The sequence below is a fragment of the Salmo salar genome, chromosome ssa05, assembly GCF_905237065.1.
Source record: "Salmo salar chromosome ssa05, Ssal_v3.1, whole genome shotgun sequence".
In the NCBI taxonomy this organism is placed as follows: domain Eukaryota; kingdom Metazoa; phylum Chordata; class Actinopteri; order Salmoniformes; family Salmonidae; genus Salmo; species Salmo salar.
Genome location: NC_059446.1, coordinates 79,111,078 through 79,132,605, shown reverse-complemented (window position 1 = coordinate 79,132,605; position 21,528 = coordinate 79,111,078). Strand labels below are relative to the sequence as shown.

Here is a 21,528-nt window from a genome sequence, read left to right as displayed (position 1 = left end):
GGCTGCCTTCTGAGAATTCGAAGGCGATCGAATAAACCCCTACTTCCTTCCATTCTGCTAGCAAATGCGCAATCTTTGGACAATAAAATGGATGACCTACGCAGAAGATTAAACTACCAACGGGACATTCAAAACTGTAATATCTTATGCTTCAGAGTCGTGGCTGAAAGACGACACTATCAACATACAGCTGGCTGGTTAACCGCTGCAGGATAGAACAGCGGCGTCTGGTAACACCAGGGGCGACAGACTATTTTTGTAAATAACAGCTGGTGCACGATATCTAAGGAAGTCTCGAGCTATTGCTCGCCTGAGGTAGAGAATCTCATGATAAGCTATAGACCACACTATCTACCTAGAGACTTCATCTGTATCGTAGTTGTTTACATACCACCACAGTCAGAGGCTTTGAATGCGCTGTATTCCGCCATAAGCAAACAAGAAAACTCTCACCCAGAGGCTGCGCTCCTAGTAGCCAGGGACTTCAATGCAGGGAAACTTACATACATTTTACCAAATTTCTATTAGCATGTTAAATGTGCAACCAGAGGGAAAAAACTCAGGACCACCTTTACTCCACACACAGAGACGCAGACAAAGCTCACCCTCCATTTGGCAAATCTGACCATAATTCTATCGTCCTGATTGCTGCTTACAAGCAAAAATTAAAGCAGGAAGCACCAGTGACTAGATCAATTAAAAAAGTGGTCAGATGAAGCAGATGCTAAGCTACAGGGCTGTTTTGCTAGCGCAGACTGGAATATGTTCTGGGATTCCTCCGATGGCATGGAGTACCACATCAGTCATTGGCTTCATCAATAAGTGCATCGATAACGTTGTCCCCACAGTGACCGTACGTACATACCAGAAGCCATAGATTACAGGCAACATCCGCACTGAGCTAAAGGCTAGAGCTGCCGCTTTCAAGGAGCGGGACTCTAATCTGGAAACATAAGAAATCCTGCTATGCCCTCTGACGAACCATCAAACAGGCAAAGCGTCAACACAGAACTAAGATCGACTCGTACTACACCGGCTCTGACGCTCGTCGGATGTGGCAGAGCTTGCAAACATTAGACTACCAAGGGAAACACAGCCGAGCGCTGCCCGGTGATACGAGCCTACCAGACGAGCTAAATGTGAGTAAGACCTTTAAACAGGTCAGCGTTCACAAGGCCGCAGGGCCAGACGGATTATCAGGATGTGTACTGCGCGCATGTGCTGACCAACTGGCAAGTGTCTTCACTGTCATTTTCAACCTCTCCCTGTCCGAGTCTGTAATACCAACATGTTTTATGCAGACCACCGTAGTGCCTGTGCCCAAGAACGCTAAGGTAACCTGCCTAAATGACTACCGACCTATAGCACTCACATCTGTAGCCATGACGTGCTTTGAAAGGCTGGTCATGGCTCATGTCAACACCATCATCCCAGAAACCCCAAACCCCCTCCAATTTGCATACCGCCCCAACAGATCCACAGATGATGCAATCTCTATTGCACTCCACAATGCCCTTTCCCACCTGGACAAAAGGAACACCTATGTGAGAATGCTATTCATTGACTGCAGCTCAGCGTTCAACACCATAGTGCCCTCAAAGCTCATCACTAAGCTAAAGACCCTGGGACTAAACAGCTCCCTCTGCAACTGTATCCTGGACTTCCTGACGGGCCACCCCCAGGTGGTAAGGGTAGGTAACAACACATCCGCCATGCTGATCCTTAACACAGGGGCCCTTCATGGGTGCGTGCTCAGTCCCCTCCTGTACTCCCTGTTCACTCATGACTGCACGACTCCAACACCATCATTAAGTTTGCCAATGACACAACAGTGGTAGGCCTGATCACCGACAACGACGAGACGGCCTATAGGGAGGAGGTCAGAGATCTGGCTGTGTGGTGCCAGGACAACAACCTCTCCCTCAACGTGATCAAAACAAAGGAGATGATTGTGGAAAAACAGGACCGAGCACGCCCCCATTCTCATCGACGGTGCTGCAGTGGAGCAGGTTGAGAGCTTCAAGTTTCTTGGTGTCTACATCACCAACAAACTAACATGGTCCAAGCACACCAAGACAGTCATGAAGAGGGCACGACAAAACCTATTTCCCTCAGGAGACTGAAAAGATTTCGCATGGGTCCTCAGATCCTCAAAAGGTACAGCTGCACCATCAAGAGCATCCTGACTGGTTGCATCACTGCCTGGTATGGCAACTGCTCGGCCTCCGACCACAACGTACTACAGAGTCGAACGGCCCAGTACATCAGAGGCCAAGCTTCCTGCCATCCAGGACCTCTATACCAGGCGGTGTCAGAGAAAGGTCCTAAAAATTGTCAGACTCCAGCCACCCTAGTCATAGACTGTTCTATCTGCTAAAGCACGGCAAGTGGTACCGGAGCGCCAAGTCTAGGTCCAAGAGGCTTCTTTACAGCTTCTACCCCCAAGCCATAAGACTCCTGAACACCTAATCAAATCAAATGTATTTATATAGCCCTTCTTACATCCGCTGATATCTCAAAGTGCTGTACAGAAACCCAGCCTAAAACCCCAAACAGCAAGCAATGCAGGTGTAGAAGCACAGTGTCTAGGAAAAACTCCCTAGAAAGGCCAAAACCTAGAGAGGAACCAGGCTATGAGGGGTGGCCAGTCCTCTTCTGGCTGTGCCGGGTGGAGATTATAACAGCACATGGCCTAGATGTTCATAAATGACCAGCATTGTCAAATAATAATATTCATAGTAGTTGTCGAGGGTGCAACAAGTCAGTAACACAAGAGTAAGTGTCAGTTGGCTTTTTCATAGCCGATCTTTGAGAGTATCTCTACCGCTCCTGCTGTCTCTAGAGAGTTGAAAACAGCAGATCTGGGACAGGTAGCACGTCCGGTGAATAGGTCAGGGTTCCAGCAGGTCTGGGACAACAGGTCTGGGACAACAGGTCTGGGACAGGTAGCACGTCCGGTGAACAGGTAAGGGTTCCATAGCTGCAGGCAGAACAGTTGGAACTGGAGCAGCAGCACGGCCAGGTGAACTGGGGACAGCAAGGCGTCATCAAGCCAGGTAGTCCTGAGGCATGGTCCTAGGGCTCAGGTCACCGAGAGAGAGAAAGAAAGAAAGAAAGAGAATTAGAGAGAGCAAATTTTAAATTCACACAGGACACCGGAAAAGACAAGAGAAATACTCCAGATGTGAGACTGACCCTAGCCCCCCGACACATCAACTACTGCAGCATAAATACTGGAGGATGAGACAGGAGGGGTCAGGAGACACTGTGGCCCCATCCGATGAAACCCCCGGACAGGGCCAAACAGGTAGGATAAAACCCCACCCACTTTGCCAAAGCACAGCCTCCACACCACTGGAGGGATATCTCCAACCACCAACATACCATCCCAGGACAAGGCCGAGTATAGCCCACAAAGATCTCCGCCACGGCACAGCCCAAGGGGGGGCACCAACCCAGACAGGAAGACCACGTCAGTGACTCAACCCACTCAAGTGACGCACCCCTCCCAGGGACGGCATGGAAGAACACCAGTAAGCCAGTGACTCAGCCCCCGTAATAGGGGTAGAGGCAGATCATCCCAGTGGAAAGAGGGGAAACCGGCCAGGCAGAGACAGCAAGGGCGGTTCGTTGCTCCAGCCTTTCCGTTCACCTTCACACCCCTGGGCCAGACTACACTTAATCATAGGACCTACTGAAGAGATGTGTCTTCAGTAAAGACTTAAAGGTTGAGACTGAGTCTGCGTCTCTCACATGGGTAGGCAGACTATTCCATAAAAATTGAGCTCTATAGGAGAAAGCCCTGCCTCCAGCTGTTTGCTTAGAAATTCTAGGAACAATTAGGTGGCCCGCGTCTTGTGACCGTAGCGTACGTGTAGGTATGTACGGCAGGACCAAATCGGAAAGATGGGTAGGAGCAAGCTCATGTAATGCTTTGTAGGTTAGCAGTAAAACCTTGAAATCAGCCCTTGCCTTAACAGGAAGCCAGTGTAGGGAGGCTAGCACTGGAGTAATATGATCAAATTGTTTGGTTCTAGTCAGGATTCTAGCAGCCGTATTTAGCGCAAACTGAAGTTTATTTAGTGCTTTATCCGGGTAGCCGGAAAGTAGAGCATTGCAGTAGTCCAACCTAGAAGTAACAAAGGCATGGATTAATTTTTCTGCGTCATTTTTGGACAGAAAGTTTCAGATGTTTGCAATGTTACGTAGATGGAAAAAAAGCTGTCCTTGAAACAGTCTTGATATGTTCTTCAAAAGAGAGATCAGGGTCCAGAGTAACGCTGAGGTCCTTCACAGTTTTATTTGAGACGACTGTACAACCATCCAGATTAATTGTCAGATTCAACAGAAGATCTCTTTGTTTCTTGGGACCTAGAACAAGCATCTCTGTTTTGTCCGAGTTTTAAAAGTAGAAAGTTTGCAGCCATCCACTTCCTTATGTCTGAGACACAGGCTTCTAGCGAGGGCAATTTTGGGGCTTCACCATGTTTCATTGAAATGTACAGCTGTGTGTCACCCGCATAGCAGTGAAATTTAACATTGTTTTCGAATGACATCCCCAAAAGGTAAAATATATAGTGAAAACAATAGTGGTCCTAAAACGGAACCTTGATGAACACCGAAATTTACAGTTGATTTGTCAGAGGACAAACCATTCACAGAGACAAACTGATATCTTTTCGACAGATAAGACCTAAACCAGGCCAGAACTTGTCCATGTAGACCAATTTGGGTTTCCAATCTCTCCAAAAGAATGTGGTGATCGATGGTATCAAAAGCAGCACTAAGATCTAGGAGCACGAGGACAGACGCAGAACCTCGGTCTGACGTCATTAAAAGGTCATTTACCACCTTCACAAGTGCAGTCTCAGTGCTATGATGGGGTCTAAAACCAGACTGAAGCGTTTCGTCTACATTGTTTGTCTTCAGGAAGGCAGTGAGTTGCTGCGCAACGGCTTTTTCAAATTTTTTTGAGAGGAATGGAAGATTCGATATAGGCCGATAGTATTTTATAATTTCTGGGTCAAGATTTGGCTTTTTCAAGAGGGGCTTTATTACTGCCACTTTTAATGAGTTTGGTACATATCCGGTGGATAGAGAGCCGTTTATTATGTTCAACATAGGAGGGCCAAGCACAGAAAGCAGCTCTTTCAGTAGTTTAGTTGGAATAGGGTCCAGTATGCAGCTTGATGGTTTAGAGGCCATGATTATTTTCATCATTGTGTCAAGAGATATAGTACTAAACCACTTTAGTGTCTCCCTTGATCCTAGGTCCAGGCAGGGTTGTGCAGACTCAGGACAACGGAGCTTTGGAGGAATACGCAGATTTAAAGAGGAGTCCGTAATTTGCTTTCTAATGATCATGATCTTTTCCTCAAAGAAGTTAATGAATTCATCACTGCTGAAGTGAAAGCCATCCTCTCTTGGGGAATGCTGCTTTTTAGTTAACTTTGCGACAGTATAAAAAATAATTTTTGGATTGTTCTTATTTTCCTCAATTAAGTTGGAAAAATAGGATGATCGAGCAGCAGTGAGGGCTCTTCGATACTGCACGGTACTGTCTTTCCAAGCTAGTCGGAAGACTTCCAGTTTGGTGTGGCGCCATTTCCGTTCCAATTTTCTGTAAGCTTGCTTCAGAGCTCGTGTATTTTCTGTATACCAGGGAGCTCGTTTCTTATGACAAATGTTTTTAGGGGTGCAACTGCATCTAGGGTATTGCGCAAGGTTAAATTGAGTTCCTCGGTTAGGTGGTTAACTGATTTTTGTCCTTGGGTAGGCAGAGGGAGTCTGGAAAGGCATCAAGGAATCTTTGGGTTGTCTGAGAATTTATAGCACGACTTTTAATGCTTCTTGGTTGGGGTCTGAGCAGATTATTTGTTGCGATTTGCGAACGTAATAAAATGGTGGTCCGATAGTCCAGGGTTATGAGGAAAAACATTAAGATCCACAACATTTATTCCATGGGACAAAACTAGGTCCAGAGTATGACTGTGGCAGTGAGTAGGTCCAGAGACAAGTTGGACAAAACCCACTGAGTCGATGATGGCTCCGAAAGCCTTTTGGAGTGGGTCTGTGGACTTTTCCATGTGAATGTTAAAGTCACCAAAAATTAGAATATTATCTGCTATGACTACAAGATCCGATAGGAATTCAGGGAACTCAGTGAGGAACGTTGTATATGGCCCAGGAGGCCTGGAAACAGTAGCTATAAAAAGTGATTGAGTAGGCTGCATAGATTTCATGACTAGAAGCTCAAAAGATGAAAACGTCGTTGTTGTTTTTTTTGGGGGTAAATTTAAATTTGCTATCATAAATGTTAGCAACACCTCCGCCTTTGCGGGATGCGCGGGGGATATGGTCACTACTGTAACCAGGGGGTGAGGCCTCATTTAACACAGTAAATTCATCAGGCTTAAGCCATGTTTCAGTCAGGCCAATCACATCAAGATGATGATCAGTGATTAGTTCATTGACTATAACTGCCTTGGAAGTGAGGGATCTAACATTAAGTAACCCAATTTTGAGATGTGAGTTATCACAATCTCTTTCAATAATGGCAGGAATGGAGGAGGTCTTTATACTAGTGAGATTGCTAAAGCGAACACCGCCATTTTTAATTTTGCCCAACCTAGATCGAGGCACAGACACGGTCTCAATGGGGAAAGCTGAGCTGACTACGCTGACTGTGCTAGTGGCAGACTCCACTAAGCTGGCAGGCTGGCTAACAGCCTGCTGCCTGGCCTGCACCCTATTTCATTGTGGAGCTAGAGGAGTTAGAGCCCTGTCTATGTTCGTAGATAAGATGAGAGCACCCCTCCAGCTAGGATGGAGTCCGTCACTCCTCAACAGGCCAGGCTTGGTCCTGTTTGTGGGTGAGTCCCAGAAAGAGGGCCAATTATCTACAAATTCTATCTTTTGGGAGGGGCAGAAAACAGTTTTCAACCAGCGATTGAGTTGTGAGACTCTGCTGTAGAGCTCATCACTCCCCCTAACTGGGAGGGGGCCAGAGACAATTAATCGATGCCGACACATCTTTCTAGCTGATTTACACGCTGAAGCTATGTTGCGCTTGGTGACCTCTGACTGTTTCATCCTAACATCGTTGGTGCCGACGTGGATAACAATATCTCTATACTCTCTACACTCGCCAGTTTTAGCTTTAGCCAGCACCGTCTTTAGATTAGCCTTAACATCGGTAGCCCTGCCCCCTGGTAAACAGTGTATGATCGCTGGATGATTCGTTTTAAGTCTACTACTGCGGGTAATCGAGTCGCCAATGACTAGGGTTTTCAATTTGTCAGAGCTAATGATGGGAGCCTTCGGCGTCTCAGACCCCACAACGGGAGGAGCAGAGACCAGAGAAGTTTCGGCCTCCGACTCCGACTCGCTTAATGGGGAGTACCGGTTGAACGTTTCTGTCGGCTGAATAAGCGACACCGGTTGAGCTTTCCTACAGCATTTCCTTCCAGAAGCCATGAGAAAGTTGTCCGGCTGCGGGGACCGTGCGAGGGGATTTATATTAACGTTACTATCTGTACTTGCTGGTGGCACAGACGCTGTTTCATCCTTTCCTACACTGAAATTGCCCTTGCCTAACGATTGCGTCTGAAGCTGGGCTTGCAGCACAGCTATCCTCGCCGTAAGGCGATCGTTCTCCTGTATATTATGAGTACAGCGACAGCAATTAGAAGGCATCATGTTAATGTTACTTAGCTTCGGCTGTTTGAAGTCCTGATGAACCATGTCCAGATAAAACCTCCGGGGTGAAAAAGTTGAATGAAAAAAGTTGAGTGAGGGAAAAAGTAAAAATATACGGTAATGAAAAAGTAAAAACCGTGAAGTAGCAAAGTAAGATCGGCAACAAAACGCACAGCAGCGTAAACAAGTCTGCAAGTTGTCTGCAATCAAATGGCTACCCAGTCTATTTGCGTTGCCCCCACTCCGCCTCTTTTACACTGCTGCTACACTCTGTTGTTATCATCTATGCATAGTCACTTTAATAACTCTACCTTCATGTACATATTACCTCAACTAACCGGTGCCCCCGCACATTGACTCTGTACCGGTAACCCCCCCCCCCCCCCCTGTATATAGTCTCGCTATTGTTCTTTTTCTGCTGCTCTTTAATTACTTGTTACTTTTATTTATTTTTCTTTTTTTTAAACTGCATTGTTGGTTAGGGGCTCGTTAGTAAGCATTTGTTGTATTCGGCGCATGTGACTAGTAAAATTAGATTTGAATGGCCCTCCAACTGGTAATTACTAGTGCGAAACCAGTCTTTAATCCTGAGCACCCACTCACATACATACATTTTTGTCATTTAGCAGAAGCTCTTATCCAAAGCGACTTACACTAGTTGAGTCCATACATTTTTCTTATTTTTCTCCCACATGGTGACCTCTGACGTCACCCAGTAAGGAAATGGCCTCTAACAGCATTTTTTGGCAGTTTAATAGATTGCTTTTTATAATTTTTTATAGTTTGGTTACAATAATGATAGCTGTACTTTTAGTTTATGGTTGACGCAGCTTGTTAGCCATTAGCCAATCAGCGTTTCTCAACAAGTTCAAATGACATGAATGTATTCAGCTGGTATTTCCAACATCACAACTGGTAAATTCCCCACCTCCCACATGGTTACAAACGCAGCATCAGAGTGGAAACTTGAGAGGCCCAACATAACAATCCTGTCACAAGAGACAATGCCAAGAACATTGTGAATGGCATTTCATTTTCCTGCTGTTCTGAAACCGATCCAAACCATGACCCTAAAACCGCAATACGTACCGAACCATGAGAACCCTTATTGGAAATTGTTAAAAGTAGTCCTTGTGCATAAAGTTGTATGGTTTGTTTAACTTTACAATCAATGTAATTTTGTTGGCATACTTTTAAAGTAACATCCGAGTCTCTGTGTCACCGTGGAATTACCCAGACTTGTCAGCCCTCCAGACATTATTCCCAGAAGAATGCTCTGCTTCCTGGGCCCTCGCCCTCCCATGGATTGTCTGACTGTTTGTTTTGTGCCACCATGGAGCATAAAAATGTTTTTTTTTTTTTTATGTGAGAAATTTTAAACTGATGAATAGAGTCGTCTGCCTTGATTGTCAAAGCCATCTGTTACCTTCTACATGGTTATATATATATATATATATATATATATATATGGGATTTTAATTTAACCTTCATTTAACTAGGCAAGTCAGTTAAGAACAAAATCTTATTTACAATGACTGCCTACCCCGGCCAAACCTGGACGACGCTGGGCCAATTGTGTGCCGCACTATGGAACTCCCAATCACAGCCGGATGTGATGCAGCCTGGATTCGAACCAGGGACTACAGTGACTCCTCTTGCACTGCGATGCAGTACCTTGGACGGCTCTGTGTTTGGATGACACAGCTGTCGGATCACAGGGCACATGAGGACACTTTGGATTCTGACGGTAGCTCACTGTAGCTTATTGCTTTCACTTTCTTCCTAGGGTTGGGTGGTATCCAGATGTCCATACCTTCATGCCATCCTGGGTTATATGGTATTACTGGTAGTGCACACAAGGGGCGCTATTAAAAACATTTACGTAGAAAAAGCCCCAAAACGTCACTTACCAGAATGCTAACAAGTACTAAGGACTTCTTATAGAGGATGCTAGGTAAGTGCTAATGAGCGCATGCAAACATTTACTACTAGGACAGACAACCCAGCTCATAAAGTTATGCAAGTATCTCAAAACACAGTTTTCAGCATGCACAAAACAAATGTTAGGGAGCAGGGATCTTAATCCCGGAGGAGATGTTCTCTGCTGCTCTTACCAAGAAGCTTGATCTTGCAAGCTAACATGTTAGCCACTTAGCTAACGTTAGCAAGTTAGCAAAACCCACCTGGAGAGAATTTATTTGGCACATATTAACTTAATAATTATATATTGCACCAGTCAAAAGTTTGGTCACACATACTCATTCCAGGGTTTTTTTTCCTTTATACTATTTTCTACATTGTAGAATAATAGTGAAGACATGCAATGAAAAACACATGGAATCATGTAGTAACCAAAAAAGTGTTATATTTTGTTTATTTGAGATTCTTCGACGTAGCAAGCGTCCATATGTGTTATTTCATACTTACTCTACAATGTACAAAATAGTAAAAATAATAAAATCCTTGAATGAGTAGGTGTCCAAACTTTTTTGACTGGTGGGATGTGTTTAGGCTGATTGGCAGACCCACTTTTTTTTTATTTGACTGGCTCGCTGGTGGTGTTGCTCAGTTTACAGTGCCTTCAGAAAGTATTCAGACCCCTCTTTCAACATTTTGTTACGTTACAGCCTAATTCTAAAATGTATTAAATTGTTTTTTTCCTAATCAATCTACACACAATAGCCCATAATGACAAAGCAGAAACAGGTATTTAGATGTTTTAGTTTATTTTTTGGTTATTTTTTATAAATTATCAATGACATTTACATAAGTATTCATACCCTTTACTCAGTACTTTGAAGCACCTTTGGCAGTGATTACAGCCTCGTCTTCTTGGGTATGACACTACAAGCTTGGCACACCTGTATTTTGGGAGTTTCTCCCATTCTTCTCTGCAGATCTGCTCAAGGTCTGTCAGGTTGGATGCGGAGCGTTCCTGCACAGCTATTTTCAGGTCTCTCCAGAGATGCTCAAGCCCGGGCTCTGGCTGGGCCACTCAAGGACATTCAGAGACATGTTCCGAAGCCACTCCTGAGCGCTGTGGAGCAGATTTTCATCAAGGATCTCTCTGTACTTTCCTCCGTTCATCTTTCCCAAATCATCAAATTTTATTGGTCACATACAGTGAGGGGGGGAAAAGTATTTGATCCCCTGCAGATTTTGTACGTTTGCCCACTGACAAAGAAATTATCAGTTTATAATTTTAATGGTAGGTTCATTTGAACAGTGAGAGACAGAAAAACAAAAAAAAATCCAGAAAAACGCTTGTCAAAAATGTTATAAATTGATTTGTATTTTAATGAGGGAAATAAGTATTTGACCCCCCTCTCAATCAAAGATTTCTGGCTCCCAGGTGTCTTTTATACAGGTAACGAGCTGAGATTAGGAGCACACTCTTAAAGGGAAAAGACACCTGTCCACAGAAGCAATCAGATTCCAAACTCTCCACCATGGCCAAGACCAAAGAGCTCTCCAAGGATGTCAGGGACAAGATTGTAGACCTACACAAGGCTGGAATGGGCTACAGGACCATCGCCAAGCAGCTTGGTGAGAAGGTGACAACAGTTGGTGCGATTATTCGCAAATGGAAGAAACACAAAGGAACTGTCAATCTCCCTCAGCCTGGGGCTCCATGCAAGATCTCACCAAGTGGAGTTGCAATAATAATGAGAACGGTGAGGAATCAGCCCAGAACTACACGGGAGGATCTTGTCAATGATCTCAAGGCAGCTGGGACCATAGTCACCAAGAAAACAATTGGTAACACTACGCCGTGAAGGACTGAAGTCCTGCAGCGCCCGCAAGGTCCCCCTGCTCAAGAATACATATACATGCCCGTCTGAAGTTTGCCAATGAACATCTGAATGATTCAGAGGACAACTGGGTGAAAGTGTTGTGGTCAGATAAGACCAAAATGGAGCTCTTTAGCATCAACTCAACTCTCCGTGTTTGGAGGAGGAGGAATGCTGCCTATGACCCCAAGAACACCATCCCCACCGTCAAACATGGAGGTGGAAACATTATGCTTTGTGGGTGTTTTTCTGCTAAGGGGACAGGACAACTTCACCGGATCAAAGGGACGATGGACTGGGCCATGTACCGTCAAATCCTGGGTGAGAACCTCCTTCCCTCAGCCAGGGCATTGAAAATGGGTCGTGGATGGGTAAAGTGACTAGTGATCCATTTATTAAAGTGTTCAGTGATTGGGTCTCAATGTAGGCAGCAGCCTCTGAGTGACTGCTGTTTAGCAGTCTGATGACCTTGAGATAGAAGCTCGATCCTGACTAGTCTCTGTCTCTGCTGCTGAAAAACGTCCCCACAGCATGATGCTGCCACCATCTTTCACCGTAGGGATGGTACCAGGTTTCCTCCAGACGTGACGCTTGGCTTTCAGGCCACAAGAGTTCAATCTTGGTTTCATCAGACTAGAGAATTTTGTTTCTCATGGTGAGTCCTTTAGGTGCCTTTTGGCAAACTCAAAGCGGGCCGTTGCGCCTTTTACTGAGGAGTGGCTTCCGTCTGGCCACTCTACCATAAAGTCCTGATTGGTGAAGTGCTGCAGAGATGGTTGTCCTTCTGGAATCCCATCTCGACAGAGGAACTCTAGAGCTCTGCCAGAGTGACCATTGGGTTCTTGGTCACCTCCCTGACCACCTCGCCTTTCCAAATCTTGTCCAATCCACTGAAGTTGTAGAAACATCTCAAGGATGATTAATGGAAACCGGATGCACTTGAGCTCAATTTCGAGTCTCATAGCAAAGGGCCTAATACTTATGTAAAATAAGATATTTATTTTATTTCTAAAAACCTGTTTTCGCTTTGTCATAATGGGGTATTGTGTGTAAATTGCTGAGATAAAAACGGAATTTAATCCATTTTAGAATAAGGCTTTAACGTAACAACATGTGGGATAAGTCAAGGTGTCTGAATACTTTCCGAAGGCGCTCTACATAAGTGCACACATTTTGATTCTGGCTACTGGTCTAGCAAACTAGCATAAAACACCCTAAATATCCCTCCACGTTGGATTTGATAGGTACAAAACAGTTAACAATATCCCATGTACAAATGCAACAATCTATATCTTCCCGACGAATGTCTTACTTTTTGGGTGCAGCAACCTACATTTAGTATAACCTAATGTTCCAAATCCCATGTAGCCTAGCTTTTTAACTGTAAAATAATTATGGATTGATTTATTAGCACCCCAAGTGTGGCACGTGGACTGATTTACATCTGACCTCCAGACCGGCTGCCCCCCCGTCACCCCACATGCTGTTTAATTTGTGTGGGTGCCCACCCACCCTTTTAAAGCAGCTCTCAGGACACGCCCACAGCTAAAAATAAGAAAACAACATATATTTGGACCATCCTCCTGAAAGCAGATGCGAATTGTGAACACGTGTACTTACACACATTCAAGGACTATTTGGGCACCCATCCAGACTGTGTCTGCTCAGACATGTAGGACTATTTGCGTTCACTGCCACCTCGATACCCCACTCCAACCACCCAGTCACCACCCAGTGATTGCAGCAGGACCTGGGTGCTCTTTAGTTGGAGGGGTTCTGCCACTCTGCGGAGTCTGCCAGCCATGGACTTCTGGGGAGATATTGTCAATTTGAAGACCACCACAACAGCCAAAGCTCCATGTGAGTGGTATGTGTGTGTTCTGGTCTGTATTGGGAATAGGCATGTGCTTTTTTTCATAGCAGTGTGGTTTTTAATACTGTTGAGTTTTTTTGAGAGCCTATTACTGTACCAGGGACGGAAGAGGTAGGAACCCAAATAACAAGTAAACTATCTCCAAAAGTTAAACCCACTGAATTACTCTGAAACCATCGTCTTTTAGCCATTTCAGTAGAAGCAGCACTTGCTAATTGGGTAGTTCTCTAGAAGTTCCTTCCATATGGTTTAGCTAGCAGGCCCAGCAACTGTACTAGCTAAATCAATAACTTTCCACTTCATGAACTTATTGCTTTATGTTCTAATGCAGCACATTCAAGCTTTAAAAACCATGAATGTAAAAGTGCCGTGGGGCAGAAGTTCAGAGTTGTACTGACTGGATTGTTAGTGCTTTGCAGAGCAGTAGCACTGGACCACATGGCTTATTTCATCATCAGGAGGTTGCCTGTGTGTCTAATTATATTTACAAGGCACACCTTGGTTCTAGAAAAAAGGTTGGCAGCCATTTTTAAACTCTGAACTCTGATGTAGTGCCCTGAAATAGTGCACCACTTCTAGAATAGCCATGAAAATGACAGGTCAGTCAGTGGCATCTATCATATGTGACAGGAGGCTGATCTGCCTAGAAAGTTAGTAAAACGTTGCCAACTGCCACTTAGTTTAATATGTCTGAGTTGGTCTCTAATAAATAGACCTAGAGTCTACTTCAATGAGTTCAATAAGTAGTAGACTAAACCTAATAAACCCAACAGGTTGGACTTACTTCTCTTGGGTTTATTGCTGTTACAGAACAATTGTCCCTTGTTAGGAGGAGTATGCAGAGTGATGTAGAGACCAAGAGGAAATGCAAGCTGGAGAGATGGATAACACAAACTTGTAAAGTATAAGTAACTAAAATCGAAACACTATGCGTCTGTGTCGTGTGGCTAAGACAGCCTGTCTTTGGAATCGAGGCGTGCTGGCTTGTGCCCAACACAAATATTTACCTCAGCGCTTACCCCCGCAGGTGCTGTCCAGCCGCCTAGGCTTTATTCAGCAGGGACATCCCTCTGAGTCATTCCCCTTGGCTATAGCGTTCAAAGGCCTTTCTCCTGTTTAGGCTGATACAGTAGGATACACTGTCTCTTATAATTAATCTAACCTAGTAGGTGTAAGAGAAACACCTGACACTAGATCCCCCTACATATTGGTCTTGACGAGAAGAAAAAAAAACTGTCAGGAGGTTCTCTTCTGCACTGTTCAACCAATCCAGTAAATATGGAGGGGTTAAGATGGAGTGTCACCTTGTTAACATCCAAAAGCTGAAGTCTCGTCACAGACTCTTTTTCCTTTTCCCCTGAAAAGCAGTGGTAATGGCATCTCCCATATCAACTGAACGATGACAGTTTGGAGTTGTTCTTGTACGTGGTGTAGTTGTATGGAAAATGCAGGGTCGTTCCCATGACTGTTTAAGAGGCTATCAGAATATACCTATGATTTCTTTGTTGGGTCCAGTCTTGAAGCAGATGAAACTCTACTATTATACTATTGCCTGTGTGGTCTTAGTGAGATGGCTGGATTAAGTAGTCCTATTGAATTTGACTGCTGTGTTAAAAGGTGTAACCTAATAGGAAGTGTAAGACCAAGAACAGGAAGTTAACTTCACACGGCTCCAACTGTCACCCAATGTGACCTGTATTACCCTCTTCCATTGTGTATCTCTGGTGCTGTGCTGCGTCGTCAATAGGAGTGACTACGTAGGCCCACGTTTTTTTTTAAAGTGCCTCATTATTTCCTTCCTACCCACTAGTGTCTAGGTTGTTGAACAATTCTTTCAATGCTTAAAGATGCACTATGAAGAAATCACTCCGCCATTTCCTGGTTGCTAAAATTCTAGTAGTTTGCCTAATTTCAGTTTGTGACAAAACAAGCAAGTATAGTGTAGAGAATCATTGTACCATCTAAACTGCTGTGAAAGATATATATTTTCCATAACCAAAAGTATTGTTTGCAGCTGGTGTGCAAAACCGAAAGCAAAAGACACAAAAACTAAACTGAACAGGAAGCATAGAGCACATGGACCATATCTACCGCTTCTTAGACTAGCTTTTAGTGAGAATGACAGATCTATAACTCACATTTCTATGTGAATTTTGTCAGGTCTCCCCAAAAGTTACATATTGCAGCTTTAAAACAACTTGTTCTTTGGGAACTATGAAGATTTAGGCTATTGAATTAATAAATATCCTTTCTCTCTGCATCTCCACCATATGTACATTCTGTTCTCCTTTTTGTGTTTTGTTTCAATCTGCCCACTGAATTTGTATTTCTCCTTGTCTCCAGGGGAACGATGATGAGGCGGTGGTGGACCTGGGGAAGACGAGCTCCACCATTCACACCAACTTTGAGAAAGAGGAGCTAGAGAGTAAGTCTGATTTTAGTGTTTATATATACACACAAAGTATCACATGGGCCCGGATCCTATTCATGTTGACAGTATACACTGAGTACACACGGAGCAGTATCAAGGAGGCCCATGTGTAATGCCATTGTTGTATGGCCATAGGACAGAGGGGATTCTACAAATGCATGCTCTCACTCTCATTCACACAGATGTGTTTTTACTCATGCACTGTAATATCATGAAAAATCCAGAGTCACGTTTGTCTGGCTTGGTCTGGTAATTGAGGTATGCATGACTTCCACCAACATTCCACTGAGCTCTGACTGCAGGGGAAAAGCCCTGGCACAATTTCCAGACTTTATAGGATCCACAATGGAATTGTAGCTGCATCCCCTCCCAAGAAACTGTGTTTGGGGAGACCAGGCTTTGTGAGGTGAACTTGAATACTAATAACTTGTAATCCCTGGTTAATGAGGTAGAGAACTGTGTAACTGTTACGGGTGTGTACTGGAGGCGAAGTCAGGTGCAGGAGAGCAGAGTGTAGTTAACCTCGCTAGGGTAGGGGGCAGTATTTGCACGGCCGGATTTAAAAAAAACGTACCCGATTTAATCTGGTTATTACTACTGCCCAGAAACTAGAATATGCATATACTTGTTTGATTTGGATAGAAAACACCCTAAAGTTTCTAAAACTGTTTGAATGGTGTCTGTGAGTATAACAGAACTCATATGGCAGGCAAAAACCTGAGAAGATTCCTTACAGGAAGTGCCCTCTGACCATTTCTTGGCCTTCTACACTCTCTTTATTGAAAACTGAGGATCTCTGCTGTAACGTGACACTTCCTACGGCTCCCATAGGCTCTCAGAAGGCGGCAGAACATTGAATGATGACTTTGCAGCCCATTGCTGAAAAACAGTAGCGCATTTGGATAGTGGTCGATCAGAGAACAATGAGACTGGGGGTGCGTGCACGAGACGACTCCATGTTTTTATTTTTTCATCTTTGAACGAAAACAGGGTTTCCCGGTCGGAATATTATCGCTTTTTTACAGCGGTTGACATGCTTCGAAGTACGGTAATGGAATATTTAGAATTTTTGTCACGAAACGCGTCGGGCGCGTCACCCTTCGGATAGTAAATCTGAGTTTGGTGAGTGCCAAACTTGGTGGGTGTCAAAATGGCTAGATGGCGAGCTATCTACTCAGAATATTGCAAAATGTGCTTTTGCCGAAAAGCTATTTTAAAATCGGATATAGCGATTGCATAAAGGAGTTCTGTATCTATAATTCTTTAAATAATTTATGTTTTTTTGTGAAGGTTTATCGTGAGTAATTTAGTAAATTCACCGGAAGTTTGCGGTGGGTATGCTAGTTCTGAACGTCACATGCTAATGTAAAAAGCTGGTTTTTGATATAAATATGAACTTGATTGAACAAAACATGCATGTATTGTATAACATAATGTCCTAGGAGTGTCATCTGATGAAGATCATCAAAGGTTAGTGCTGCATTTAGCTGTGGTTTGGGTTTATGTGACATTATATGCTAGCTTGAAAAATGGGTGTCTGATTATTTCTGGCTGGGTACTCTGCTGACATAATCTAATGTTTTGCTTTCGTTGTAAAGCCTTTTTGAAATCGGACAGTGTGGTTAGATTAACGAGAGTCTTGTCTTTAAAATGGTGTAAAATAGTCATATGTTTGAGAAATTGAAGTAGTAGCATTTCTAAGGTATTTGAATATCGCGCCACGGGATTCCACTGGCTGTTGAGTAGGTGGGACGATTTAACATGCACACTTTTAATTCCGGTCCAAACAACATGCCCAAAACACGGAACAATAAACAAAAGTCTGGCGCGTAACAATACACACAACATCAAAACAATTTCACACAAAGACATGGAGGGGAACAGAGGACTAAATGCATTCAGTGTGATTAGGGAATGAAAACCAGGTGTGTATGGAACAAAACAAAACAAATGGGAATATGAAAAAAGGAGCGGCGATGGCTAGAAAGCCGGTGACGCCGAATGCCACCCAAACAAGGAGAGGAGCCGACTTCGGCGGAAGTCATGACGGTACCCCTCCCCCCTTGACTCGCGGCTCCAGCGGTGCGCCGACACCGGCCTCGGGGACAACCCCGAGGGCGAGGCGCAGGGCAATCCGGCCGGCGACGGTGAAACTCCCGCAGTAGTTTGGGGTCCAAAACAACCGGAACCCAGCACCTCTCCTCCGGGCCGTACCCCTCCCACTCCACGAGGTACTGAAGGCCCCCTGCCTGATGCCTCGAATCCAGGATGGAACGAACAGAGTACGCCGGGACTCCCTTGATGTCCAGAGGGGGCGGAGGAACCTCCCGTACCTCAGATTCCTGGAGCGGACCAGCCACCACCGGCCTGAGGAGAGACACATGGAACAAGGGGTTAATACGGTAATCAGAGGGAAGCTGTAACCTGTAACACACCTCGTTCACCCTCCTCAGGACTTTGAATGGCCCCACAAACCGCGGACCCAGCTTCTGGCAGGGCAGGTGGAGGGGCAGGTTTCGGGTTGAGAGCCAGACCCGGTGCGAACACCGGGGCCTCAGTCCGCGCTGGTCTTTTGGCGTAGCGCGGCTCTCTGGAGGTGAACATGGGCGCCCTCCCATGTCTCCTCCGCGCGCCTGAACCAGTCGTCCACCGCAGGAGCCTCGGTCTGACCCTGATGCCACGCTGCCAGAACCGGCTGGTACCCCAATACGCACTGAGAGGGGGAGAAGTTAGTGGAGGAGTGGCGAAGCAAGTTCTGTGCCATCTCGGCCCAGGGCACGAACGCCGCCCACTCCCCCGGCCGGTCCTGGCAATAGGACCGCAGGAACCTGCCCACATCCTGGTTGACTGTCTCTACCTGCCCGGTACTCTTGGGGTGAAAACCCGAGGTGAGGCTGATCGAGACCCCCAGACGTTCCATGAATGCCTTCCAGACTCTCGCGTGAACTGGGGACCCCGATCAGACACTATATCCTCGGGCATCCCGTAGTGCCGGAAGACGTGAGTAAACAGGGCTTCTGCAGCCTGTAGGGCTGTAGGAAGACCGGGCAGAGGGAGGAGACGACAGGACTTAGAGAAACGATCCACAACGACCAGGATCGTAGTGTTTCCCTGTGAAAGAGGAAGATCGGTTAGGAAATCCACTGACAGGTGTGACCAAGGTCGTTGTGGAATGGATAAGGGATGTAGCTTACCTCTGGGCAGGTGTCTCGGAGCCTTGCACTGGGCACACACCGAGCAGGAAAACATAAACCCTCACGTCCTTTCCCAAGGTGGGCCACCAGTACTTCCCAGTCAGACAGCGCACCGTCTGACCGATCCCCGGATGACCAGAGGAGGGTGACGTGTGGGCCCAATAGATCAACTGGTCACGGACAGCAGACAGAACGTTCATATGCCCGACGGGACACTGGAGGGGAGCGGGCTCTGTACGCAACGCCTGCTCAATGTCCGCATCCAGCTCCTGACCGGCGCTACCAGGCAGGAGGCCGGGAGTATGGGAGTCTGATCCATGGGCCGCTCCTCTGTGTCATACAGCCGGGACAGTGCGTCTGCCTTCATATTCTGGGAACCTGGTCTGTAGGACAGGGTAAACACAAAACGAGTAAATGACATGGCCCACCTTGCCTGACGAGGATTCAGTCTCCTCGCTGCCCGGATGTACTCCAGGTTGCGGTGGTCAGTCCAGATGAGGAAAGGGTGTTTAGCCCCATTAAGCCAATATCTCCATGCCTTCAACGCTTTAACCACAGCCAGCAACTCCCGGTCCCCCACATCATAGTTACGCTCCGCCGGGCTGAACTTCTTCGAGAAGAAAGCACAGGGGAGGAGTTTCTGTGGCGTACCCGAGCGCTGTGAGAGCACGGCTCCTATCCCAGCTCCTATCCCAGCCTCGGACGCGTCCACCTCCACTATGAATGCCAAAGAGGGATCCGGATGGGCCAGCACGGGAGCCGAAGTAAACAGAGCTCTTAGCTGCCCAAAAGCCCTGTCCGCCTCAGCCGACCCCTGGAACCGTACAGGACCCCCCCCCCCCTTCAGCAGTGAGGTAATGGGAGCAGCCATCTGGCTAAAACCCCAGATAAATCTCCGGTAGTAATTGGCAAACCCTAAAAATCGCTGCACCTCCTTTACCGTGGTGGGAGTCGGCCAATTACGCACGGCTGCAATGCGGTCACTCTCCATCTCCACCCCTGATGTGGAAATGCGATACCCTAGGAAGGAGACGGCCTGCTGAAAGAACAAGCATTTCTTGGCTTTGGCGTACAGGTCATGCTCCAACAGTCGTCCAAGAACCCTGCGCACCAAGGACACATGCTCGGCGCGTGTAGCGGAGTATATCAGAATGTCATCGATATACACCACTACACCCTGCCTGTGCAGGTCCCTGAAAATCTTGTCTACAAAGAATTGGAAGACTGATGGAGCAATCATCAACCCATACGGCATGACGAGGTATTCATAATTCCCTGTGGTAGTACTAAACGCTGTCTTCCACTTGTCTCCCTCCTGGATACGCACCAGGTTATACGCACTCCTGAGATCCAGTTTAGTGAAGAAGCGCGCCCCATGCATTGACTCAATCGCCATGGTGATAAGAGGTAGCGGGTAACTGTACCTCACCGTGATTTGATTGAGACCTCTATAGTCAATCCACGGGCGCAGACCTCCATCCTTCTTCACACAAAAAAGAAACTCGGAGGGTGAAGTGGAGGCCCGAATGTATCCCTGACGCAGGGATTCAGAGACATATGTCTCCATAGCCACCGTCTCCGCTTGCGATGGGATACACGTGACTCCTGGGAAGCGCAGCGTCTGCCAGGAGATTTATCGCACAATCCCCCCCCCCATCGATGAGGTGGTAATTGAGTCGCCTACTTTTTACAGAATGCGGGAGCCAAATCGGCATATTCTGGGGGGATGCGCACGGTGGAGACCTGGTCTGGACTTTCCACCGTGGTAGCACCAACGGAAACCCCTACACACCTCCCCGAGCACTCTCGTGACCACCCCGTGAGAGCCCTCTGTTGCCAGGAAATGGTGGGGTCTGATGAGCCAACCAGGGAAGGCCTAGTACCACGGGAAACGCAGGAGAGTCAATGAGGAAGAGACTGATTTTTCTCCTCGTGTCCCCCCTGCGTCTCCATGGCCAGGGAGATGGTGTCCTCCCTGATTAGCCCAGACCCTAATGGTCGACTATCCAGAGCGTGTACTGGGAAAGGTCTAACTACAGGAATATTGGAGATCCCTAAACTAAGGGCTAACGCTCTGTCTATAAAATTCCCAGCTGCGCCTGAATCGACGAGCGCCTTACGCTGGGAATGCAGTCAAAACTCAGGGAAACAAACCGGTGGTCAACAGAGGACTCTGGATGAGTGTGGTGCAGACTCACCTGGGGTGACGCCAGAGTGCCCTGCTTGCTGCCTCGACTCCCAGAGGGAACGACACGGCACCGACCAGCAGTGTGCCCTCTGTGGCCACAGATGGTGCACGTGATGGCCCCTCCTCCAGCCTCCCTACGCGCAGCCCCTCCCAACTCCATGGGCACCGGAGCGGGGGTGCTGGAAGATGGAACCGACAGAGCCCCCTCTGGACGTCCGCGGGTGACCAGAAGGTTATCCAACCGGATGGACAAATCCACCAGTTGGTCAAAGGTGATGGTGGCATCCCTGCAGGCCAGCTCACGTCAGACATCCTCGCGCAGGCTGCATCGATAGTGGTCGATGAGGGCCCTG

General features: G+C 46.5%; 1 protein-coding gene across 6 annotated transcripts in view; it reads left to right on the top strand.

The window, feature by feature from the left end:
* Positions 1 to 21,528, top strand: part of LOC106585489 (sodium bicarbonate cotransporter 3) — an 81,414-nt gene that overhangs the window by 17,514 nt on the left and 42,372 nt on the right. For 5 of the 6 annotated variants that reach the window (XR_006769998.1, XM_045719040.1, XM_045719043.1 and 2 more), the window contains exon 2: positions 15,706 to 15,787. Coding sequence is in view for 4 of the 6 variants with exons in the window: in XM_045719040.1 (XP_045574996.1) it covers positions 15,706 to 15,787 (82 nt within the window). In the remaining 2 variants the exon portion in view is untranslated. Of the gene's footprint in view, positions 1 to 13,217; positions 13,350 to 15,705; positions 15,788 to 21,528 lie in introns of those variants that run through there. The other variant, XM_045719044.1, reaches the window with a different exon arrangement.